Source organism: Emydura macquarii, unplaced genomic scaffold, assembly GCF_026122565.2.
Source record: "Emydura macquarii macquarii isolate MOO-44397 ecotype Brisbane River unplaced genomic scaffold, CSIRO-AGI_Emac_v2 contig_1230, whole genome shotgun sequence".
Taxonomy (NCBI): Eukaryota; Metazoa; Chordata; order Testudines; family Chelidae; genus Emydura; species Emydura macquarii.
The window spans coordinates 5250085-5276900 of record NW_027131367.1 but is presented as its reverse complement, the minus strand read 5'-3'; the positions used below and the strand labels follow the sequence as shown (position 1 = coordinate 5276900).

The 26816-nt window shown below is 38.4% G+C and overlaps 1 protein-coding gene across 2 annotated transcripts in view; it reads right to left on the bottom strand.

Annotated features, from left to right (window-relative positions):
• Positions 1 to 6194: 6194 nt before the first annotated feature.
• Positions 6195 to 26816, bottom strand: part of ABCA5 (ATP binding cassette subfamily A member 5) — a 52416-nt gene continuing 31794 nt past the window's right edge. For both annotated transcript variants that reach the window (XM_067547303.1, XM_067547304.1), the window contains 17 exons: positions 26000 to 26113; positions 25087 to 25257; positions 23985 to 24098; positions 22588 to 22725; positions 22024 to 22098; positions 21074 to 21165; positions 19134 to 19260; positions 18659 to 18776; positions 18446 to 18537; positions 18116 to 18291; positions 17579 to 17654; positions 17393 to 17487; positions 16024 to 16143; positions 15650 to 15799; positions 14400 to 14479; positions 12330 to 12385; positions 6195 to 11766 (listed from right to left, as the gene is read on the bottom strand). In XM_067547303.1, coding sequence (XP_067403404.1) covers positions 11659 to 11766; positions 12330 to 12385; positions 14400 to 14479; positions 15650 to 15799; positions 16024 to 16143; positions 17393 to 17487; positions 17579 to 17654; positions 18116 to 18291; positions 18446 to 18537; positions 18659 to 18776; positions 19134 to 19260; positions 21074 to 21165; positions 22024 to 22098; positions 22588 to 22725; positions 23985 to 24098; positions 25087 to 25257; positions 26000 to 26113 — 1902 coding nt within the window. In that variant the 3' untranslated portion in view covers positions 6195 to 11658. The remainder of the gene's footprint in view (positions 11767 to 12329; positions 12386 to 14399; positions 14480 to 15649; positions 15800 to 16023; positions 16144 to 17392; positions 17488 to 17578; positions 17655 to 18115; positions 18292 to 18445; positions 18538 to 18658; positions 18777 to 19133; positions 19261 to 21073; positions 21166 to 22023; positions 22099 to 22587; positions 22726 to 23984; positions 24099 to 25086; positions 25258 to 25999; positions 26114 to 26816) is intronic.

Here is a 26816-nt window from a genome sequence, read left to right as displayed (position 1 = left end):
ATCCCTGCTATACACAAAAAAGGATGGGGTCTAAATTAGCTGGTACTACTCAAGAATGAGATCTTGGCGTCATCATGGATAGTTCTCTGAAAATATCTGCGTCATGTGCAGCAACAGTCAAAAAAGCTAACAGTATTAAGCACCATTAGGAAAGGGATAGATAATAAGATAGAAAATATCATAATGCCACTATGTAAATCCATGATACGCCCACACCTTGAATACAGCATACAGTGATGGTTGCCGCATCTCATAAAAGCTATATTACAACTGGGAAAAGTTCAGAGAAGGGCAACAAAAATTATTAGGGTATGGAACAGCTTCATATGAGGAGAGATTAAAAAAACTGGGATTGTTCATCTTAAAAAAGAGATAACTGGGGGGAGAGATTATGATAGTGGTCTATAAAATCATGAATGGTGGGGAGAAAGTGAATAAGGCAGTGTTATTTACCCTTCACGTCACACACAAACCAGGGGTCACCAATGAAATTAATAGACAGCAGGTTTAAAACAAACATAAGGAAGAACTTCTTCACACAACCCACAGGCAAAATGTAGAACTCATTGCCAGAGGATGCTGTGAAGGCCAAAAAGTATACCTGGGTTAAAAAAAATTAGAATTTCATGGAGGACACACCCATCAATGGCTATTAGCCAAGATGGTCAGGAATCCAACCCCATGCTCTTGAATGTCCCTAAAGCTCTGACTGCTCGAAGCTAGGACTGGATGACAGGGGATGGATAACTCAATAAATTGCCGTCCTCTGTTCATTTCCTCTGTAGCATCTGGAACCAGTCACTGAGCTATAAACACTACACTACTGGAATAATCTACCTGCCCAGAAAGATGTATTCACTACACTCTCTCTTAGAGGATATTCCTGATGGTAACAAATGCTTTTTAATTTTTAAAATAGATTGAACTAAAAGGCCTGATAAGTTCTCTTGATCGATTCTCAGTTCTGACCAGCCTAATGATTATTTTTATTCCGTGAACATATTGTTGAATGTTTTCATCTGGAAAGTAATGCAAGTTACAGCCTACTGTAGCTGTCCAGACACCATGATGGCCACCGGTCACATGTTGCTTCAGCCTCCTCTACTTAATGGGTTGTCAGGATGGCTCCTTGCTTCTTGTTTTTCCAGTGTTACATGAATCCCTTTCCTGCAAACAAGAAAAAAAATGTTATTTCGCAGGAAGAGCCAAACAAGATTTCCCATTGTATTTTCTCATTAAATACCAAAGAAAATATTAAATTAAGCAAAAATAACCACAGATGGATGGGTACATGAAGGACTTTAAAGAAATCAGGAACAAGCACTTCCATGACCGAAACCCATTCTATTGATAGCTCTGAAATACAATTTGCTACAGTGCTGAGTTAGAATGGGAAGTCTTTCATATTTTTTATTTGTACCTAATGTAACATAAATGAATATGATTTAGAAACAGAATAGTGTCATTTCGGGTAACACAGTTGTGAAGTAAATGGCATTACTTATTAGATGGGTTAGCTATTTCAGAAAAAAACATAAGAACTACCTAAAATTCTGCTTCTTGTCCAGAGCAAAATCTGAACCCTTTTGCAGGTCTTTTGTAGGTTCAGACTGGTTTGCATAGGAGCCTTCCTCAGACTTTTCAACGAAGCTAAGATTCAATTGTAAGGGCTAAATAGTAACTGACCTTGCAGGGGTGAGTAAGGCGTTTAGGGAGAAGACACAGAGAGCCTTTCTTCCTACCCAGCCATCTGGCAGAAGGCAAAATATCGATGTATTGCTCTCTTGAGGGCTAAGCTGTTTGGCTGTCCAGTGATTACTGCAATAAACAGGGTGTCCTCTTGTCGGTGGCCTGAATGGCTAATCTGCTTAGATACTGTGTTGATTTAGGTCTCCACTTAAAACAGGCCTCATAATTAGTACTGGCATTACTCACCTCATATGGCATTGGTCATGTAGCCTCCATTCTAGCTGATGATGCATCCAAAGCAGCACTGTTGGATTACCCAGCATGCTCAGTGCAAAGCACAACTAAAATGGAGGAAAGCCATTGGGACCCATGCTCTGTTTTCGGTTCTGCCTGAAGCAAGGATTTGGTCCAGTTTTTAAAAACAAAATCTCTTAATTCAGATCTAAATATTACATGAGCAATAGAGACTCAGAAAAAAATACCTTGTTTATGATAAAATAAAATATATTTAAAAAAAAATAATCCAAAACAGATTTGAAAATAATTTGCCGCCACACCCAGAGATAGGCAAACACCATCCAGTGCCAAAGAATAAATCTTACGCATGCACTCACCAAGGCTCAGCTTCTAGTTAGCTTTGCAACGGGCATCCATTGATTTAAAGAAATTGATTTAAACACATTACTTGAGAACGATACTGTGCGATATTCTGTTTTATATGATCCAGAAGGAACTCCCTTCAAAATTATAGGAACCAAAATGCATGCCCAGGTCCCTTGGGTCATGGGAAGCAATGATCTTTCTATGTAATTGGGGGGGTGGTCTAGACCCATAATTTACTTAATTTTTCACGGACTCTGTGAAGCATGCCATAATATTTTAAGTTTCCTAAAGAAAATTTAGAAGACACAACTTGAGTTTTTGTTCCGAAATAGAGATTTCACTGTGTTTGAAACAAAAAATAAAGTTCGTGCGTGAAAGGCTGTATTATGCTCTCCTTTAACACCTGTACAAATTCAGTGTAACTCCACAGGCTTCAGTGGAGTTTTTTTCAGATGTAACACTGGTGTAACTGGAGCAGAATTTGGCCCAACAGTCTATACAAGCACACCACAACATGCACCTTTCTAGTTATCCCAGCGTAGAATTTCCTGGTTGCTTTTTTAAAATGCTCCTGAAGCTTCAAAGCCTTCATACATCTGAGGGGAGGGGAAAAGAAAAGTCACAAAAGGAACATTTCACAATTCGACAGTGAGCACATCTTGGTTATCTGTGATTAACCACTGTCAACATGAGAGAGCACAATGGAAAGAGTAAATTCTGTTTATTCCCCTGGGCTTGTGAGGGAAGCTAGCCTCTACCTAGGGATTTAGAGGCATTCAGGAGAGCTCAATTAAGACGTAGCATCTTGTTTTCAATGAAGTTCTACTTTCCCACTCACCCTCTCCCTGCTGTATAATTCTGAGATATGAAATGCTAACTGGGATTATTTGGTCTTTGTACTGGTTGATAGCAGCAGCAGCAGCTGCTTCCTTTTTCCTCGTCCCTTTCACAGCACCATAAACCTCCAGATGTTCTTGCACAGTAAAGTTTGGCCAGAGTGTGTTCTCCTGATGCCAGTGGATCAGGAAGTTAGTTGTGTCCTCCCTCCCCTGGTTAACAGGCAGCTGCATTTCCCCCCTTATTAGCACCTGCACAAACAATTGGTTATTCTGATTTTGTGTGATCGTGCAATAAACAAACGTGTCCTTAGAAACTTTTTACTGTTTTCTCTTTTACTTGAACATGAAATATTATGGACCCCACAACCAGAGGAATAACGAAGTCCATCATGATTAGACTGGGATGGTAATCTGCATCATTCCTAAAATGTCACTCAACAGACTCCCAGGGCACTGTCTGGGATTTAAACAACTTTACAGACATTATAGGTATAAGATGTCCCCCTGGGATAACACCACCACCAATTGAATGTTATTTTGAATCAACTCTCTCCTTCCAAACACTTTGTACCAAATCAGTAACAGCACGTATATTTCTCCCCAATGCTTTTCAGTAGTCACCATATGTGTAATTAAGGTCAGACGGTAAATAACCCAAAGGAGTGTGTGGAAATGGAGATAACTTACTGGAACTGATGGTTCTTTGAGATGTGTGGTCCCTATCTGTATTCCATATGTGGGTGCACATGCGCACCATGTGCCAAAACCGGAACCCTTTGAAGCAGTATCCGTCGACCTGTATGTGCGTCATGTGTCGGCCACGTTGTGTGTCCACAGTCTAATGAGGCTGCGCAGGTTGATATCACTCCAGGTGCCCCTTACCTGAAACCCTCAGTACCATCTCTCCACCTTGCCTTGGAATCTCTCGTGGGGGGTGGGGAGGAGAAGCACTAGGTGCCACTTCATTTAAAAGTTTGGATGTTCTAAAATTAAACAACAGGATTTTCAACGGTAGAAGAACCTGATGACTATTAGAGTAGGGCAGGAGATGGTAGAGATCGGAGAGTCATGCAGAAGGAGAGAAAAAGACTATCTAGCAGAGCAGGCAGCCAGTTTTGAAGTAATGTAAATTTTTGATGCTGAAATCTACCAGACTAAATCACTCAGCCTGTGAACAAGAACTTCCAATGCAGCAGTAAACTTTTGCACCTTTTGTTGAGAATGGATTCGTACCCTTTTGAATCTGATTTTAGATTAACTAGTCCACAATCCCTCACTCCTACCATTAGCATTTCTCTGTTGCTTTTTGAAAAACATGGTCTCTTTAAACACACTAGAACCATTCTCATTTCTTGCAGTGTTCTGCCACCCTGTGGCCATTTAAATTTCATTTGTTTAAAGTGACACCCTTTTAAAATTTAAAACCATTTCCCACTCTTTTGTTAAATGCACTGTTTGACAACTGGATTTTTTAAATACATTTCGTTTTCCTTCTCTCTCAGGAAAAAAAATATTGCTCTCTGTTTTGCTCTCTATTGTTTTCCTGAAGTCTGAAATAAAGCTCAGGGCAGATCCATTTATATCCACATATTAATGACCAGATTACTGATACGTTAGCTGAATTTATTTAGGTTTGTGTTTTTAAGCCCCCTATAGAACCCGTAACTCATCCCCTTCCTATGTGGAAAAAAAAGCGATAGGACAAAAGCCCAATTTTTTTTCTCATTTAAGCCAGTTTTTCACTGATGTAACTCCACTGATTTCCTGATTTACAGGCAGTGTTACACATCCACCTTAAAAAATGTAATAACTACACAAAGTGCAAGGTAGTGGAGAACCAGGCCCATCATGCCTGGCATTATATCTTCACAGAACTGTAGGCAACAACCTATCAGAGTCATTTAGTAACGGGTTGTTTCCCCAACGTTATGTATCCATTCAAATAAAGCCCATCTTGGCAATAAAATAAGAACAGTCATAGTGGGTCGGACCAATGGTCCATCTAGCCCAGTATCCTGTCTTCCGACATTGGCCAATGCCAGGGGCTTCAGAGGGAATGAATAGAACAGGTCATCATCAAGTGATCCATCCCGTCGGCCATTCAATGCATTTGCTGGTCACGGTCCAGTTCCTAGGTGTCCACATCACAAATTACATCACCATAATTGGAAGGTTTGTTTTGGAAGTCTCAGGAAAGTGGACAAGGATTAAATGGACCAGGGTGAATTAACTCCCTCCTTTCTACATCACTCTCCTTATGGTGGCAGTAGAGTGCATGTCCCCTAGCCAGGCATAAATAGCAGCATAGACAGTGAGCTACTGCTTAGGGAAATCAAAACACACTTGAACCCTGTGTGTAGGCACCTGGTTATGTACCCTAGAGCCGCTCTACTCATCCAAGCACTGCGTCCCGCTCACCCCTGAACTGCACTGCTATTTTGAGCAGTGTGGTGTCCTGTTGCCTTCCCTGGAGTCTTTCCCTGCCGCAAGGAGCGGTGGTGCTGCCACGCCTTTTCCTCCTGCCTCCCCCGCCAGCGCCTTTCACTGACACGTGTAGCTACACACCGCAGTGTGGACGCAGCCTGCTTTTCGCTGTGGAGCGTAGCGACACGTACACGACGTGTCGCCACAAGTGGTGGGCAGCGTAGCCATAGGAGGTCCCGCTAGACCAGAATTTAGGCGCATTGGCCAGGCAATGTGGAAAAACTTGAGTTGCTGCTGCCTTTGCTGTATGTGTTCTGTGGCTGGAGGACCTCAGCCTTTAGGGGTGTCTGTCCAGCTCTTTTTACGGGTACTAAATAAATAGCAAAAAATAAAAAGAAGTGAACACTGGACATTCACTTTAGGACATGAAGGTATAAACTTTCCAGCTACTAGAAATAATGGTGGAATGCACCACAGGTAGATGCATATCACCTAAACAACTTCATCGTGATGGCCCGAAGTTATTTAGGAGACTACATTCAACTGAAGATGAACGAGACTGATGCTCCTCAGTCATTTAGGCGCTTTTGAATCTCTTACCCATTATTCCTTACATTTAGCACAGCAGAAAAACAGATACAGCGTAAAGGTGGGAGCATTAGCAATCCAAACCATCTTTATTTCAACAGCATCTTTCTACTGGGAAAAACAAAAATAATTTCTGTTTTACAAATATAGCAAAGTGATAAAAGAAAAATAAACATACGTACAAAATTAACCAACATAAATGCCCAAGAAAAGAGAGGACTAATATCAGGATGTGCATTAAAAGAATGCTAACAATGTTTAAATAAAAATGATCTTATATTCTTGCTACTAAAGAATATAGCACACATCATATAGTTTATAGATGAATTATATGCAACTGTACAATATATTTTAAATAAGGATTTCTTATGATAATGTGAGCAGAATCAGTTATTAGAACCTCAATACAAAAATACCTACTTATAATACTTCTAAAGCAATTTTATCTTCAAAGTTTTGTATACACTTTAACTAATTGATCCTCACAACATCCCGGTGAGGTAGATAAGTATTATTATACCCATTTTACAGATAGGGGAACTAGGTTACTTGCCCAAGGTCACCCAGCATTGTCAGTGGCAGACCTGAAACAAGAATCCACAACTACCTGGCTTCAAGTTCTACTGTCATTCCCCAGGCCACATATTGCCACTCTATTACATGCAGTTTGGGTTCAATTTATCATTTATAGTACTTACATGTCAACAAAAGCCACAGAGCACAAATGTAACATTTTAGTCAAAGTTTTAAGCTATCAATTGTATTTCATTGTACTTCAATTTGTTTGATCTTCCATATAATTTTCTCTGTTGTTGAGATCTATTAGGCACCAAATAATGGAATTAATGGGGCAAATTCTGCTCTCACTTATATCTGTGTAAATTCAGAGTAACCATCCATGGGGTTACTCCAGTGTAAATGAGAACAGTACTGGGCACATTATTCCTAGGTTTTAATAAAGCCTTTGATATGGACCATTAGAAAAGTTAGTGACAGACCTATTAGAAAATGGAACTCTATTAGAAAAGTCAGAACAATATTATTTGGCTACTATGATAGAATACAAAACTCTCTGACTGGCTGTAGCTACAGAGGAATTATACATGAAAGAGAATCAAACTGGGAAGAGGCATCAAGTACAAAAAAAGGGTCAGAACGTGGCAAACATAGTATTTTCATACATCAGAAGAAAGAAAGAGTATGAAAGAAAGGAAGGGTAAACTGTATAGTCATAAAATAGATTACCCCAGTAAAAGGCAGAAATCATCAAAATGACATGAGTTTAGAGACTGGGCAAAATGAGGCCACACGAAGTAGTCTGTACAATTTGGGGCACCTCAACATGAATAATAATATTGTTCAATTGTAGGGAGTCTCAAGGATGAGATTAGCATGTATATGTTTGTAGAAAAGGAATTTAACCTGTACAGTCTGAAGAAAATTTGGTTCTGGTGATCGGACAAATGTCCTACTTGCCCAAAAGGCAGCAGGATAGATGATCTCCCTGTCTGTTGTCTACGACCCTTTGGAGAAAGAAAATATTCAATATTATGTTTAACTTTTTCATTCTTTTGGCCAATTGTGTTTTTCTGAGGCTGTTGTGTTGGCTACTAGCAATGGATATGTATTGAATGTGCCAGTGGGTGACTTAACTACATTTATTATTGTGAAAAGTTCCAGAGGCGTTGCCGTGTCAGTCTGTGTACACCAAAACTGTATGCATCTGATGAAGTGGGTAGCAGCCCACGAAAGCTTATGCCCACAGAAATTTGTTAGTCTTTAAGGTGTTACAGGACTCTCATTATTTTTACATTTATTATATTTCAAAATGTATTTGAATGTGAAAGAAGTGAAACAATGCTACTTCAGATTTGTCATGTTAACCAAATAAAGCAGCAAACACTAACCAATGCTTATATAAAAGTAAAGTTAGTCTATATAATAGTTTTACATTAAGATGATAAAAATTAAAAAATAGATGGTACATTGGCAAGATATAAGGCATAAAAGCATTATGTTTTATTCATATAATGACTGTGTAAGTATAGGCTCTTACTCATTCACTGAGGACTGGATGCAAGGGTCATGATCCTGAAATCCTTGAAATCAATGGAAAGGTTCCTGCTGTATTGACTTAATGGGTTTTGGATCAGGCCCTACGAGTGATGGGATATGATGGTAGTAGATATGAAGTCAGAGGTAAACGTGTAAGGGATATGAGTGGATGGGATATCAGGCAGCAGCAAAGAAAGTACAAGAGTAAAGCAGATGTGTAAGAGAAATGGGATAAAGACAACACATCAACACAAGCACTAAGTAATTATTATTCTCAGCCTCGTCTTTGTTAGCAATACAGAGAAACATTATTATTAAACTGAACAAACTACTACTCCATCACTGCAATTCAACTGACTGATTTAAGGCAGCAGGAAGCTTTCTGGGTAGGTACTCACATTTACTATACATTTGTAAAGCACCCTGCATAACGGGGCACCAGTCTCTAGATGCTACTGCAATATAAACATTAAATAAATACATTCCACCAACAATAATAGGACTGCATCAGTGTAACAGAGCAGAATATGGTCCAATCAATGCCTTAAAACAATTCAGCAGATAATCATTATATTTCAGTATAAACTGAATTACAGTACACCATAATTCAGTGCAAATGGTTCCACTATATATGGCTTATTAAAATGGACATATTAACCACATACCAGCTCCTGCAAGATAACGCACCCTCTCCATTCCTGCTGAGCATAGGGACTGCAGCACTATGCAGGATATCAAGCTTTAAGTGGGATTCACGGGCTCAAGTGCAATATGCAAGAAAACAAGATCCACATAATTCCATGCAATACTAGATGTACAGCGAAAGAAGCAAAACCTGTACACATATAGGGCTCATTCCTCCTCCCCTCCTCTCCCCGCCCCACTGAGTCAACAAGATTTGCATTGAAACAACTGGGAGCCTACACAGATGGAATTAAACAATCAATCTATTTTACATTAATTATTGCCCAACGGTTTACAAAGTTTGGGAGTATAAAGCTTGCCTTATATCATAGTTTTCTGAGTTTTGAACATTTATGAAAGGAAGAAATAGGAATTTTCTAATCTGAAGGTAAACACACATAACTGATATGACTTATGTATCAAGTGTCTTCAGATACACACAATATTTGCACAGTGCATTTCAATTAATGCATTCTACAATGCAATACATTGTTCAATAACCTGAATTTAGATGATAAAAAGATCAAATTAAATAGCCAATTACAGTAATTGATTCTTTCGATTTTTAAATCAAAGATTTTTTCTTCGAAACCACAAAATAGGATAAATATTTACTCTCAGATCTGAGAATGTAGAACCACACATGGGCTCTCTATTATCTATTTTACAGAAAAGCATTTTGCCAGAGAGCAAATAAAAGCATTCTTAGTGACGAGACAATATCCATATTTGCATCTCACTTTTTTTTGATTTATGGAGAGAGAAAATGAGCATGACAGAAATAAAAGCACTGTCAGTGGATTGGACATGGTATCGTATTGCCTCATTATTATCGCAACAAAGATAGAATAGAAAGTATCGGTGCATATGCCTGTAAATTCATTGTCACAAAAAATGAACACACCTAAAGAACTGCCTTTAAAACATGTGTTAGAACATGTGTTCAACAAAACAATTTGCTGTTTTAACAAAGGATATAACTAGAAATGCTCACATTTATGCAAGTTCCATACAGATATTTTAATTTGGTGTTCACACTTTTACAAATATAGAGTGAAAGGAATCTATCCACCTTTGCAAAGCACATTTAAACTTATAAGTGCATGCATTATAACATTTTATGCAACTTGCAAAGGTAACTTGATTAAAGTTACTCCTGCCAATTTGCATTAAAAAGGTATATAACAATTAACCATGTGCCATATTATCTTAATATGTAAATATTTATGTTGATTAGATACCAAGCTAAGTTTATTATATAATTTAGGGCTCTATTTAGTGATGAATGGTGAATTTCCTTTTTCCCTGTGACTTTTACTCAAGCAAAAGTGACAGCTGTGTCTATCATCACTAAGATTAAGATTCTGGGATGGGAATTTTTATTAAAATTGTGGGTAGGATACAGGCAATAAACAATAAATCATGGAAGCCCCATTCCTATGTCATGGGGCTGACTGCCCGAGCTGGAGGCCTGCTACGCAGGGCTGAAGCTGGAAGTCATGGAGATCTGTTAAAGTCAAGGAATCCATGAGCTCCTTGACAAAATCATATCCCTAGTCATCACTATACTATAGATTGGGTGCCTAATGATCAGTCAGAGAGATGCTAACTCAGAAGAGGGCAGAGAACAAGGGAGAAACGCAGGGATTAGTCAGAACACACAAATTACTCATTCTGAAGCAGCATCGAACTGGAGGAACATCATGATGAGAAGAGACTAACAAGTAAGGTCATTTGGATACACTAACACCCACAGGTGGTACAAGGAGGAGTTTAAAATTGAGACACAACAAATAAACTCCAGAACTGAGGTGACGGAGCAGGATCCATTACTGGGGCACTGGTGTGCCATACTGATTATTTTGGATAAAGAGAGTTGACCTGAGATATCCTTACCAAGGAGGAGCATTAGAATTTTGATCAGCAGCATCCAATGGGAATTGAAAGTCAGCATACAAGTTAACTGAATTTTAAGTATTGGTAATTGGAATCATATAAACAAATTAGGCTGAGCTAATCAGTCTAAGTCATTCCATGAGGGATTCTAGAATCAGGCAGTTAAGTGAGTTGTCTGTGTAGCAATGTAATCTACATGGAATTTTATGCAGAAGAAATGACAATAAAGCTTACAGGAACACTATCAGGCAGTCAGAGGTCAAAGTTGATCTGCTTTAAATATCCGCCTTATATCTATATGTCTACTCCAACTCAGACAAGTCTCTGACTTCAAGTGTTGCTATATCCTCCATGCTGACTTGGGCCTTTGTGGCTTTTTCCTAGTGCTGCTGCCCTGGTTCTGTGAACCTCTGGCTTTGGGGGAAGCAACCTCTTGAAAGATAAGCAAGGCGAAAGCTTGTCAATTATATAATGATATCACGTACCGAATAGCTGATCAAGCTCCAGATTGGAGTTAGAATGCATTGAGCACAGACTGCTCCAAACAAACAGGAAACAATAAAGAACTAAATTGTCATCTAACAGTAGCACTTCAAAATAAAACAGAGTAAGGCGAGTGGATTGGGAATTTTAAAAACAGACAACTGACATGCTAGCAATGAGAGTCCTCACAAATAAAGACACTCTCACACTTGCATAATATCAATGGATAAGGCCCAGAAGGGGGAATATGCTCAAAGTTTCCAAATAAAATTATTATTGTTTTTCAAGTCAGATATTTTTCTCAATCTCAACTGCTTTCTTAGTGCTCAGCACACGACGAGAGTCAGACAAAAGTAAACTGCAGAGTACAGCTGTTGAATGCTACGGCTTAAAGAGCTCAAAAAACGACTCTATCTTCCTGGGTTCTTTCCCACCAAAGCGTGTTGTTTAGCGTTCCAAAACTGTTATCTTCCTCTTCTTGCTCTTTAGTAAGCTCCACAAAAACCTAAAAGGGACAAAAATGGCATCAACAGTGTACGAGCATTCAGACTGTAAGGATCAGAATGCCTACCAATCAAAGAAAATGCATGGAAACAAATCACAAAAGCAGGACGTATTGCATCAGTATCTGAATGGGTCTATTTACCCTTCAGAATGGAGAGTTAAGATTTATTTGTGCCTATAACACAATGGAAGTAGTCGTCTGCATCAAATGTGAGCTGCAGAGTATCCAGCGTCAGCAATAATAAAACCAGAGATTTATCCCGTTTGTGCAGGAAAATGACACTGAATTTATTTAATCAAAAGTTACTGAATGTTGTAATTCCTAATGACAAGGATTTGCTTTGTTCCAAACGTTGTTTCCATGCCTTTTGTTTTTGACTCTTACTTTAAAAGTCAATGGAATTCATGTTCTTAAGTGCCTATGTCATTTTTGGAAATGGCTCTTCAGCTCTTACGCCATTTAGGCATTTTTGAAAATTTTACCCTCTGTAGCTATTACCTGCAGGTTTTTTTTTTTTTTTTTTTTTTTTTTTACAATTATGAAATAAAATTTTCTTCCTATACCTGTTCCAGGGTTGCTTGAGAAAAGCTGTACTCCTCAATATTGAAGGCATGTTTTGCTGTTAAAAGGATTAGAAAGAATGCACATTTAAGAATGATTAATCATCAAATGCCTCAAAATGGCTTTATTTTTATATTTTATATATTTTATATTTTAAATGATTTATATTTATATTTTAAAATGATACAAATATCTACTGGTAAGTTCACTAAAATACAGAGGAGTTTTACAATTAGATGGCTCAGCCCAGTGCAATGCCATGTGAGAGCAACTCATTCAGTTCTTAGGTCGCAGTCTCCCTCTCTCCAGGGTGGCAGGGAATAGAAGGTGACTAGACTAGAAGGTGGCATCCACACAGAGTCATAGAAATTAAGGTGGAAAAGAACCTCATTGAAATTAGAGGTGGAAAAGCACCATCCAGAAGCGCCAAAAAAAACCTCGACACTCTTGTCTCGTGTAAAGGCCTCTAGCTGCAACTTTACTGAACCGTTTTAACACTGAATCTTAGAATAAATGTATCAATATTCAACCCAGTGGTCCTCAGCCCTTAGGTCTATTTTCTTTGCGAGCCTTAAAGGCGTATGGGTACCCCTGTACCCAGCCGCAATCCTCTCCAAGACCTTCCTCTCGTGTACAGAGTCAGGCTCACCCTCTGAAGGCGCCTTGAGGCTGCGCCGTGGTCTACACTGACCTGGCGATTCGGCGGCAGTCAACGGGAGTTACGCAAGCTATGCAGAGTAGCCTGCATAACTCCCGGCGACGGCTGTGCTTCCCTTCTGCGCGGCGCCTTCACTGCACTGCGCCGACGGGAACCGTGTTCCCATTGACGCAGCGCTGCGCCACTTGAGGGGGTGGTTTACCAGCGTCGACTTCTGGATCGCTTCACTGACTGCTCAAATCGATCCAGATAGGTCGATCTGACGGTGGTGACTCTGCGTGACATACCCGCATGAGGCAGCAAGCTCCTATTCCACAGGTAAAAACCGTTACGGATTTTAGCTTCAACTCCCATGCCCCACCTCTGAGATAACAGGCTACCACCATAATCTTTCTCCATCCCCTGAGAAACCAGTCCTAGCCATAGCCTGATATCCCTGGGAAAAAAAAGGTAAATTTACCCCCCGTCAGTTCTGGGCATTTTGAACTGATATGCTAATGCAAGATCGTTGTTAGACCCATAAGGAGGATGGAACGACTTTTCTCACTCACTGTTTAAATGATCTGTACAGTGCTAGGGCTGTGAGAGTGGCTAATCAGACCAATACAAAAAGGGCTTCTTTCAAAAGGAATATATAACCTGAGCTCAGTATTATGACAAGTAACAAAAGTCCGTGCATTTGGCGGTGGGCATATGAGAAAGACCAGGTTACAATGGTGCAAAGCACGCTTCTGGGGGCTGAGCCACACTGATGGCTTCACATATTCATAGATTTTAAGGTGAGAAGGGACCATTATGATCATCTATTCTGACCTGCATAACACAGGCCACAAAACACCATCTGGCAATTGATTTACCACAGCATGTCTTTTAGAAATGCATCCAATTTTGACTTTAAAGATTAAACAATGAAAAATCTACCATATCTCTTGGTACTCTGTTCCAGTGGATAATTACCCTTACTGTTAAACATTTGCACCTTATATCCAGTTTCATTTTTCTAGCTTCAACTTCCAGTCATTGAAGCTTGTTTTGCCCTTTGTCTGCTGGATTTAAAAACCCTCTAGAACTAAATATATTTACCCACTGTAAGTACCTATAGACTGGGATGGGAACTGAATCAGGTCCTTGCTGCATTCACATCCGTTTAGTTTTTTTACCTTGAATTGTGTACATAGGTTAGTAGTACAGTGGGGTTATATATAATGTGTTATGAGGGAAGCATGTTAAAAGGCAGGAGTAATGGAGCAGAGGTTAGCATTAAAAAAGCTAACCAAACTAAGTGAATTTTGAGAAGGGATTTGAAGAAGAGTAAAGTTACATGGTACACAGGGTCAGGGAGAATATTTCAGGCTGTGTGGTTGGCAAAATGATTTCTATTTACCTTATTTGCTTGGCAAATACTTGGTCTTACCTTCTTCCAGCTTAGAAAAACACTGTGAGAGCGAATGTACATCTTCCTTAGGAATTTTATATGCCAAAATGGAGGCAAAACTGGAAAAAAACCCATAAAATACAGTGAGAGATTTTCCCAGGCCAAAACTGCTGAAAGCAAAAGGAAAGAAAGACTTTTCACGTGACTGAGCATATATTCATTTTCTAAGGAGTAGGCAAAGCACTGGTAATCATATAGTGACACAGGGATGTAGGAATTACCACTTTGGAACAGATTATTTGGTCCACTAACCTGACAGAGGCCAGAACCAGACACACCAGCCAGGACTCCTTCAAAGACGCCATCAAATTTCTGTGTCAGCCCTCTTTGGCACCTGAGACAGAACCATCTGCACTGGCCACACTTATCAGGTATTCTTTTTGGTGGGCAGTTAAAAAATCTCCCAACCACCTGGTTTATTCCATTTAAAAAGGGAAACTCCAAGGTAGAGTGACCAGGAGTCTTGATTTTAGAAGGACAGTCCTGATATTTGGGGCTGTTTTATACAGGCACATATTATTCCCCACCCCCTGTCCTGATTTTTCACACTTGCTATCTGGTCACCCTACTCCAAGGTCACACCCTAAGAATTAAGAGGCTGACAGAGTCACCTGGCAAGTCTTTGTTACAACCCAAATTTCTTGAACTGAGGCAAAGGTTAAGATCCAGAATGGAAAATCTGTCACCAGATGATTTCCTTTCTGAGACTGACCTTTCCACCAAAACTGCCCCACCTGAGAAAAGTTCTTTGTTATTTCTATGATAGCCTCTTCTTGGTCCTTGTAAACAGTGAACAAAGTAGAATAAAGTATTACTGTTAAGAATTTGCATTTTTCCACTTCCATAAATCTACTGAAACACTAAATTACTTGAATTTCTGTAAGTGCTCTTGATGACAGGACAAAAGAGATGTGGCTAAGCACCATATGCAGGAACACAGATACCATCCAAATTTTTTGGAGTGGGGAAAAGATCACGCTCAAAGGAAATTAGCAGGTCACAACTGTTATAAAAGCATAATCTATGGCCTTGCTATGAATAAAGGTATTTTGCTTTGTGAACTTTCAAGACATTTTCTCTTTTCTAGGCATATTTTTATTCATAAATATTTATTAAAATGTTGATAACATGAGATCACTACTCATAACACACTGAAAAAAATGAAACATGCATTAATACAAATACATTTTTTCTTTTTAAGGACCGGTCCTCTATTTATTAACTTTTACCTTTCCTGATGACTTGCATTTGGGAAGATGTGCAAAATCTGTCTGTGAAGAAACTCCACCTGTTGTACGCCTGCTGTTTCTTTTAATTTCATTTCCAAGAAATATCCTCTGCCAAATTTACTCTTTAGATGCTGAACTGAACCAATACATCTACAGATTGTTGAGACAAATATAATTTGTCAAGAAAAAAAAAAAGCAGAGCTTTTTTCAATAGTTTCTTTTTATGAATTAGATTATTTTGTGAGAGGATTAAGATGAATGCAAATGTGGCTGTACTTATTTTAATGCTATAAACATATTCAAGTTGAGAGACACCATGTTTTCTTTTACACAAAATGTCCAAATCTGCATGGACTACTAAAAGTCTACAATACCTTAACTGTCCAGACACCAGGATTGCAACTCGATCACAAACAGCTTCAGCCTCTTCCATATAATGAGTGGTCAGAATTGCTGCTCTATCTTTGCTTTTAAATGCTGCTCGAATTGCCCTCCTGAAATCAATGAAATATAGTAAATACAACTACAAATTATCTTTAACATGACACATATGTTAGGAAAATAATATTTTAGCAACAACAACACAAACCCCTCAGCCACATGATCAGCTTTATTCATTCTAGGGCAAAGAAAACCAAATGTATCTTTTTTTTTCAGTTTCTGAGGCTTTTTTAGTTATTCTCGATAAAAACAAAATCATTTCAGTATTTTGCAGGGCTTTGGATGTTCCTTAATCCCAAGAGCCTTGTTATTAAAAGAAAATGCAAATTTAAAATGCAAAGTGCATACTGTTTAGGCACCCAGAAGCAGTTACTGGTCCTGTACTGAATCTTACCTATCCTGGGCCCTGGGAGGAAATTCCACAATTTGGGGGCAAAGGAGGAACATTTATTTGGCTGGTTATTGTTCTCTAAAATGATGACGGAAGCTGCTTAGAAGTTTGGAATGTTAGAGTAAATCCTGGGAGAGATGGGTTAGTAGGAAAAGAGCAGTGGCGATGGTCAAATGTGCATGATAAATTATATTATATATATATATATAAAATAAATGATAAAATATTTTATCATACAGTTCTGCAATTTGTCAGCTAGCTCTCGAATTTATCCCATGGATACCATGACAAGCATGGTATGTACTGTCAAACACACAAAACGGTTTGCTACTTGGCTTGGAGGCACTGCCTCTTTTTGTTACCACATTGGTGACAAGCAGACGTCCTCAAACTAGAGCTCCCTTGGTTTAACCTAATAGCTGGGCACAACTCTGAAATGAACTTCACATTGAACACCTACTTGGTTTCTTAGGCATCTCAGGAAGGACAGTCACTGAAAGAGGATGAAGTTGAGGAGCTCAGTTTACTATTCCTGAATGGGGTGATGTTATGTAGGATTCTATTATTTTGTCCACTGTATGCTAATTATGATGAATTTTAAATTGCTGTGAAAGCACTGAGTTGTGAATATATGCTTTTGATTGTTATAAAACAAAAGAAATGTATCTTCAAAGGGAAATAAGCTATTAATCTGCAAATAATTTGAAGAAAACATGGAGGCAACTGCTATTAACATTAAGGAAAGCTATGCACATGGCTCGAAAGAAGAGTAAATTCTTAGGATTTGGCTATAGTGATCCATTACTTACTACCACTGTGAGCTTTGGAGTCAGAGTGTTACTGTCATATTATCCAACGATGTAATCTCTTTTAAAAAGTCTCTTGTAAGTCTGGCTTAATGTTACACTCACCACATGTGCTGTTTGGCTTTAGGGTCCATACCAGTAGATGGTTCATCTAGCAGTGTAATCCGGGGATTGCCCAGCATACTGAGTGCAAAACATAACTGACACGAAAGAAAGAGGGGTAAATATGATTGTACAACCGTCATGTCATGTAAATACTGAATTCAACTTCTTTCAAAACCTTCTCCATACCTTACGTTTAATTCCTACTGCTAATTTCTTTGTAATTTTCTGTAGATGGTCTTTCAGCTCAAGGGCACTTGCAATGCTGCAAAACACCCAATACACAGTATCTGTAGTTTCATCAACCAGTGAGAACATTGTTTAGGAAAGCAGATATCCTCAAAATATGCTTTGTCATTCCTCTTAGTATAACTGTTAAATAACTCATTCCTCTGCTAATTACAAACCTTATTCTTATAAGGATTTTTTTAAAAACATGATTAAAGTTTTTACATTGCTACATTTTATTCATCTCACTTAGAAATCACTGAGTATACTGTATGTTCTCAAGGTGAAATAAAGATGTATATAAAGTCAAAGGCATTCCATACTGTTGGATTTTTCCCTTCCAAAACATGGTCACCTCTTGCTCAAACTACTAAAATCAGTCCACTATAGTCAGATAAAAACACAGCACAAGAAACTTATGAAATCTATTGTTAGCTTATTGAATAGAACCCAGCTAAAATACGACTGCAAGCAAAAAATTCTGTACTTAGTTTTTACCGTTTTACGACTTCTTCCACGTCGGTTTCATTCATTCCTTTGATAGATCCATATATTTCAAAATGCTCCTGCAATGTAATATCTGGCCAAAGTGGGTTTATTTGAGGACAATATCCCACAAATTTAACAGAATTATCCTCACTATTCAATCCTAAAGCAGAGTCTCCCATCAGCACCTGTGGAAAAGAGAACAGTATTTTTACAGGTTTTGCATATCTTTATAAAGGAAACAAAAATACTTATAGATGCTGGTGAGCAAAATAGTAAGAAAACTAACAAAGAATAGATAGCCCAATTCATTTCCTGTTAGTTTGCAGTCATGTGCTATACCTGGCCAGTAGTTGGCTCAACATCTCCCACCAGCATGTTAATCAGTGTGCTTTTTCCAGCTCCATTTGGTCCTAACAATCCAAGTATTTCTCCTGAATAAAGAAATTTAAAAACAACATACAAAATGTTGTCCATCTATTTCAAGAACAAAAAGGAACTGTTTTTTTTTCCTGAAAAATGTAGTTGTTCAAAGGTAATTAATTTAACTCCAACCTTTTTTTACACAAAAAGAGACATGTTTAGTTGCCACTTTCTTTATTTTTCTCCCAAGAAGAAAATCTTTCCTTTCATCATATTCTTTATGCAGATTGCTGACCAGAATTGCTGGTCTCTAAGAAACAGAAGATAAATATATTAACTTCATTAATTATTTTTTAAAACATGGTGCTAAAAACATTCTCCCCAATGGGCAAACTGAAAGTTTATCACAGTAAAATAAGGTTCTTTGACATTTACCCAAGTTTCACTCGTGTGAAAAAATAGAATCCTATTTGCTCTTCTGAATCTTTTTAATACAAAATAATTGAAACAAGTAACTAATTCAGAAGATAAAGCCTGTGTTTAGTTTTAAAATTTTCAATTAAACATTAATTTATTATTTCAAAGCTGGCATATGTTGATTTATTGACAGCAATTTTATCTGATCTCACCCTGTCCCCAAGTGATTCAATCATAATTATACTATTACTTCATCACAGCTCTGGCAGGTTGTCATTTCTTTGACCCGCAATCTCTCTGCCTTTACATCTTCATCTTCATTCTCATTATGTGGATCATCTGGAAATTTCCAAGGTTTGATCTTTGTAGAATTAGTTCTAAAGAGAGGAAAAAATAATAACCTCTATTAAGTCGTCTTTAAACAGACAAAACTCCCAGGGATTTCACTGGAGATCTCCCCGATTATTGACAGAAAGATCAAGTCCTTTATCTTTGTTACATTGAGAAGCAATAAACTCATGCAATACCACCCTGGTGCGAAGGGGAGAAAAAAAAAATCAGTGGAAAAAGCTTTAAAAAATAAAATTCAGGTGTCTCTTAAAAAGAACTGCAGTCAAAGGGAATAAGCAAAAACAACAACAAAAAACTGCACTAACAAGGCTACTCTTAGACTCAAGATCAGAAGGGACCATCATGATCATCTAGTCTGACCTCCTGCACATTGCACTCCTGTAACAGACCCCTAACCTCTGGCTGAGATGCTGAAGTTCTCAAATCATGATTTAAAGACTTAACGTTACAGAGAATTCACCATTTACACTAGTTTAAACCTGCAAGCGACCCTGCCGCCATGCTTCAGAGGAAGGCGAAAAACCTCCAGGGTCTCTGCCAATCTGACCCAGGGGGAAATTCCTTCCCGACCCCAAATCTGGCAATCAGTTAGACCCTGAGCATGTGGGCAAACTCCACTAGCCGGACTCCTGGGAAAGAATTCTCTGTAGTAACTTAGAGTCCTCCCCATCTAGTGTCCCATCACCAGCCATTGGAGATATATGCTGCTAGCAGTCACACCACAGAAATACAGATCTTTTAAACGTAAAGAAAGCCCTTTCCTGCTGATTCTTAGCTATGGCAACCGGTGAATGTTAAAATTATTTCACAACAATTGCAGTGGTATTACTGTTATAAACAATGGGGCAAATTTCCAAAGCTGTTCATGATGAAATAGCTGTACAACATCTTTAGCTTCTAAGAATAGAGTGCAGATAAATGGCATATACAATACTCACATTTTCCCAATCCTGTTAACACATGTGAATAGGTATTTGATCAGTTACAAACGTTTGCAAGATCAAAGCCCTTCTTTGCAAACTGATGGAACTCTGAAATTGTCAAAATACTAGTCTCCCTTTAATATTTTAAGACCTAAGTATATCTTCTGTCTGGTTAATTAATTTACATATTCTACTTGTTTTTATATAGCTGAAGAATGCAATTTAAATTTAGATGCAAGTATTCTTCTTTTAAAATATTATACCTTGCACAATAAGTTTATAATATATATCACAACTTGATTGTTAAAACTCTGCACCAATGCAAGCTGGCTACAATTATCCAGATTTTTTTATGCAAGGTATCTGAGTACTATTCATGCTGATTAAATGAGGATGCAAATCCTGAATTGTCAAACAAACATAATGCAATAAACACACTTCGTCAATGATGAGACCAAATGCAGCCAATTTTACATTTTGAAATAGATCTGTTTCAGAAGGCATATCTATTGTTGCCCTGTTCTGTTCATTCCCTCTGAAGCATCGGGCACTGGCCATTGTGAGATGACTGCATAATGGGCTAGACTGACCACCGATCTGACCAAAGTCTGGCCATTCTTATGATTTATTAGTTAATGTGAATTGTATACATATATTTTATGAGGGAATGGCCCTTAAAATGGTCATTCTAGCAGAAAAGAATTATCTAAACTATGTCAGATACATAAGTTTTAATATAAGGATGATACCAGTACAGACCAAGCAATGGCTGCATGGTTTTAAAATAATACAATATGACATATTATTCCCGTGACAAGGGGATTTTTGTTTTTATCTTTGATGTGTCTTGCTGCACATTAACTACTCCCATTTCGTGCTACCAATACTCTAAGAGATCCTATTAACCAATACAGACCTGAAAAATGGGTCCTCTCTGATCGATTTACCTCCATTTTTCATCTCAAGATATTGCAGAAGGAATAGCCAAATTACACATTGCAAATAAGGCTAAAATAGACAAGAAAACAATTACAGTTAATCAAAACATTTCCAGCCCCTTGAGGCCAAACAGTTGTCAATGGGATGAATGCCAAGAAATGTTGATTCCCTCCCTGCATGAAAGTGTTAATGACATATTCCAAGGCTGTGAAATCACATCACTAACTAATTCTATTAGAAGTCAGAGGGGTATATTTCCAAAAATGGTTTCACACAGTATAAGTGCTGTGTGTTCTTATAATTAGAATATTCTTCCTGTTTTGTATAAAATATAAATCAGTTATTTATGAGTGAAATATGATTTAAATCAGTACTTTTTAATTAATATTTATGAAATGGTTTTCTGAAGTTTGGCCCACAAAAACAGAACAGAAAGTAGAGGAAAATGTTATTGTAAGCAAACTGGATATGACAATTTTCTCTTTTTAATGATCCACGCAAATCTGTCCTAGGCCAGACCTTTCTTACTATGTGAAGGCTGTAACTTGGCCTCAGTCAAATGAGCTGGTATGTCTCAGTCCAGTTCCTTGCAGACAGTATGTCACAAAAACATCTCAACTCGGCTCTAATTGGCAGACTCAGTAGAGAAGCTAATGACTGAACACACGCAGAGATTGAACTCTTCCGTTATCCCCATCAGCATTTTTATCTTCCAAGAGTAGGGTTGAGCCACGCAGCTGGGGCAATGGGTGTAGAGCAGAGGGAATAAGGCAGTTTATGCTGCTGTTGTCTATTCTGTAACCCACTCTGTTTTATAAGCATTACATTAAATTCTTAAACAACTTACAATAGGAATGTCTTTAGGAAGTGGCTTTTCATTCAAAGTTAACATTTCCTAACATTTATTGACAAATTATTGATGCTTACCGCTATAACTGCTACCAAGAGTCTGTCCCATGGCTCATGGTATTTTTCATTCTTTTGTGGGTGTTCCTGTGATACCTGGCAATGTGATGAATATTTACACAAAGCGCTTTGCATCAAATACTACGTTTTACATACAAATTTGATTTCAGATTATAATGAACTATTTGAGACATTTTATTTACAGACTTTATGAGTCTGATGCAGGTCTGCGCTGGATTTACGTCAGTGCAATCCCATTGACTTCTGCAGAGTTACTCCTTATTTACCGGGGTGTAGAGTGAGATCAGAATCAGGACCAATGTATTCTGTCAATTGCAGGCTTCCAGTAATCAAAACATGGAGACAGCTCAACTCCATAGACAAAGCGGCAAGGAATTTGCCTATATATATTTAACAAATACTCTGTTTCTTCTATTTATAACCCAGGTGTCTGACAGAGCAATGCAGAGGGAAACCTCCCCATTCACTTACGTGTAGATCAAACATATTACCTTGCATATACATATGCAATATACATAGGCCCCTGAAGTGACTTTCAAAGTTCCCACTACTCCAAAAGCTTACCTTGATATAACAAATCAGGCATCCAATAAGAGGATAGATTGGAATGAAGGCACAGAAGACATAATGAAGAATGGTGGTTACCGCAGAATATCTCAGAAAGAATGCTACTTCAGTGACAACAGTAGATACCAAGGCAGTCTAAAACAAGAAAAAAGAAAAGGAATTGTAATTTATTTTCATCCAAGCCTATCCCACAAACAATTATTACAAGGTGTGGCAAATCAGAAGGCTGTCTGTATTATTTCTTAGGAATGTTCTGTATGACTTGGTTTCCCTGTTCAATTTTATCTTGCTGGCTGACTCAACGCAGTTAAATCGAAGCAGGCTCTAACGGAGGTTGTTAAGGTATCTAGGATGGGTAAAACGATGACACAGATAAGATAACTTCTCAGGTACCTGCTGGGCCTTCAATTGGGGGAAGAACCTACCTGACTGGCACCATCCAAATTAGCATGTTTTCCTATTTCAAGGCTAGGGCGGATATGAAAAGGGGGTTGCTTTGGCAGAACAGAAGGGAAGAATTAGTCGCTCAGCTGGAAACTGATAGGGACACAGAGTAAGCATGCAGCAAAGCTGACATATAGATAGACTGACTTGAGACCCAGGGTCTAGCAACAAGTTAGCTGTGACTTGGTGCCCAGAGAGAACGGGGGAGACCAAGGTTGTCATGTCTACTTAGGGGAATGCCAAACATGGGTAAGACAACATGCATATAAGGTCGTGTTATTTTTAAATCTACTTCTCTCAGCCACATGTACCGAGTATCTTTGGTTTGAAGAAACTGCTTCCGTGTCACTGCATACACTTACTGACCCCTAGCTGCTAAAATAGTACCCTGGAGGAGCCGCTCCACCTGCACCTACTAGGTAACATGGCTGGCACCCAGGGAGGTGTAACCTGGAAAGCCAGTTGGAGAGAGACTGGATAGTGGGATCTCATCCCAAAGAGAAGTGAAGGCACAGGCCTGCCATCAGAAAGGAATGCACTCGAGGGATTCAAAGAGGGTCTCTGAAACGGAAGCCTGCCCAGGGATTGTGACAAATGTAATTGCTTGTCTTATTCCAAGCGGAGTATAACTCTTCAAATGAGTCTGTAGTGGTTGCAACGAAGAGAAGCAAAGAAATCTATGTACTGTCACACATATGACCATTTGTCTTTTACTTCATTTCTTTCCTTTTCAATTCCAAGTTATGTGCAGTTTATTTACCTCAATATTATGTATAACATGCAGGTAAATAAACTGCCCATAATTTCTTTCCTTTTCAGTTGTAAATTAAATAAATGACAAATCGTTTAAATACGAGGGAATTATTTCCAAATCATAACTGGAAAAAATGTTGATTTGGCTTTATGGAAAAAGATGTTTAAAATTAACTAAATACAAGAGGCTGACTTACCACTGAAAAAATAAATGACCAAAATTCTTTGGTATTTTGCACTTTTTTAAAGGTGAAAGAGACCACATAAGTGAACAGCACTACTGATGGTACATAGCCAATAAGGCAGAAGATCTGCAAGAAATAAAAAAAAGACTTTTATTAGAAAAATTAACCATATGCTGTGCTCTCAGAATATACAGTATACCAAGAAATTCAAACCTGTTATTGAAATGTATTTTGTAAATGACTGGATACTTTTAGAGTACATTTTCATCTCCAATTGGTCCTTGGTCAATTAAAAGCTAATTTAATTGTTTAGAGATGCTGTACTCAGCATAATACGGGTGAGATGTACTATTAACACTTTCTGATAAAAAATGCAAGCAGGACAGCAAGTCCAATCTCTCATAGTTAAATTTCAATCTTTTCTTTAAATCGTTTCCCCTGTGGCACTACCGGGTCTCCCAGAAATGCTAATTCGATACATATTTTGGTAAGTGTTGCAAGTTTCATCCTCAATTAATTTTATTGACTTTTGAAGAAATTAAAACAAGAACAGGTATGTTGGAGGGAGGGATGGGATGATAGTCTAATGATAGCATTACCAAGTATGAACAGCTCAAAGGAAAATCCAAAATTTACTTGTTCTCAATAAAGAAATGGAGTTTTGTCTCCAGGGTCTTACAGCCAGAGTCCAGGGGAGATCTGGGACCCTGGTGGGCTGCCCCAGAGCAGGGGAATCTGGTAGTCTCAGCTGCCAAGAACCTGCAAGTGTGAGACCTGGGTCTCTCAAGCTCCCTGTCACCCTGCCAGGCAGATTGCTGTGAAGGTGAGAGCCCAGAAGCTCAGGATTCACAGGAGCAGGTAGACACGCTGGCAGGAAAGCTGTCAAGTTTCCAGCAGAAATCTGCCTGGCAGGCAGCGGTTCTGTCAGAACTTCGTCAAAACTGAACCGCCTCCCTGAAAAATTTAGATTTCAGCAATCTGGCAAATTCCAGTGAAATGACGTTTGGGTGAAATTTTTCCAACTAGCTCTCATGTTTGCAAACACATCACATTTCTTACACACTTTAACAAAGGACTTTACGGGGAACAGAGAAGTAAATCAAACTAGACTTACAACAGCAAGGAACTTCCTAGTGTAAAAATAAACACCAGGATGAAATGCAAATAAGCTTCCTATCATCAGAACAAGAATAATGAAGAATAAAGGAAAGTCAATGACTGCTTGTCCAGTCCAGTAAGCAGACGGATAAAGTCCTGAGATCTTAAGCTGAGGATAGGCTTTGATCTGTTAGAGGAAAAAAAAATTAAAACAGGTGTAAAAAATGCCACGAATGGCAGTAATGTTATAATCCCTGTCATTGCTTACACAATTTGGGCCTAACTCTGCTCTCAAATGCACAGGTTTTACATTAGCATCATTCCAGTGTCTTCTTTGGAGCTATTCCCAATTTGCAATTTTTAGGGGGCAGGAGAGGAGGCGAAGCACTTGCTAGTTTTGGGAAGAAGGGATAGAAACAAAACACCCAAGAGGAATATGAATTGTGTGCTCTCTATAATCCTACTTTCTTTGGTTTCAGCTGTGCAACCAGCTGGTACAGGCTATGAAAGGACTCGAGTGTCCAATTCCATCCATCTCCAAAGCTACAGTTAGTTCTTCTATATGGAAAATACCCTTGTTTCTGCTCATGTTCAGATTTGATTAATATAATTTGCGTTCACAACTACTTGTTGGTCTTCCCTTATATAAAATTTAACTTATGTACATATATTTTTCAGGCAGGTGCACTCAGGAAACGGTTAGACACACATCAAATCCTTTTAATATTGAGGCGTGCTGACATACCACTTGGTTCTGAAGTTCTATACCCTAAGATTCATCCCACCATTGCATCTCAGACAACAGTCATTACCAAGCTACTATTGCAGGATTGTATTGTCCAGTAATGATCTTAGAAAAAGGTTTTATATTTATTTACCTACTCAAGATTTAAAATGACCCAACCTACATATTTCAAATTGAAGATTACCTTATGGTTTTCTGCATTTTCCATGGCAAAATAGGGTGGCATCCCCGTTACAATGATTCCTAGTAATGTGGCTTCAAAAAAAAACTCCAGTTTGAAAACTGTGTCAGCAATTTCCTGAAAAATAATCAGGCTTCAACACTGGGAAATCAGAATATGCTGGAGACTAAAAACAACTCTTCAAACTTTCTTTTTCAAATTTCCAACCATGATTTCCTGCGCTCTTGTACCTAGACTCTTAACAATGCCACTGTACTTACAGCTTATTATAAAAGCATAAAAAACTTTAAAATATCATTTTTTGTACATGCAGCATGTATGTTAATGCACAAGCCTGTTCTATCTGTTCCAGAGCAAGCCTGGGGAAAAAAAAATCTGTAAGGACTATGTCATAAGTGACATTTATGATATGGACAGGACTGATTTCATTTAATTCCAAAAGAGGATAGTTCATCGCTGCTAAGACATTTTGCATAGCAGCTGAAATAAAAACCTTACGATAAAGATTTGTGTAGATTTTTTTTTCAGTTTAAAAAATACATTCACAAGAGAAAGAAAATACGACAACTATGAATAGTTGACTCCTGTAACCTCCTCTTTGCCATCATTGATCACTGCAACCTTGGTCCTCTCTAGTCTATTCAGAATTCTGCTGGTAAGATCATCATTTTGGTTTATTGCTCTGATCACATTATCCCATTCTGAGTCTCTCCTCTGTCTCCTTGCTCACCTCCACATCAAATACAAGCTTCTTGAGTGAAATCCTGGCCCCAGTTAAGTCAATGGCAAAACTTCCATTAAATTCAACAGGACTAGGATT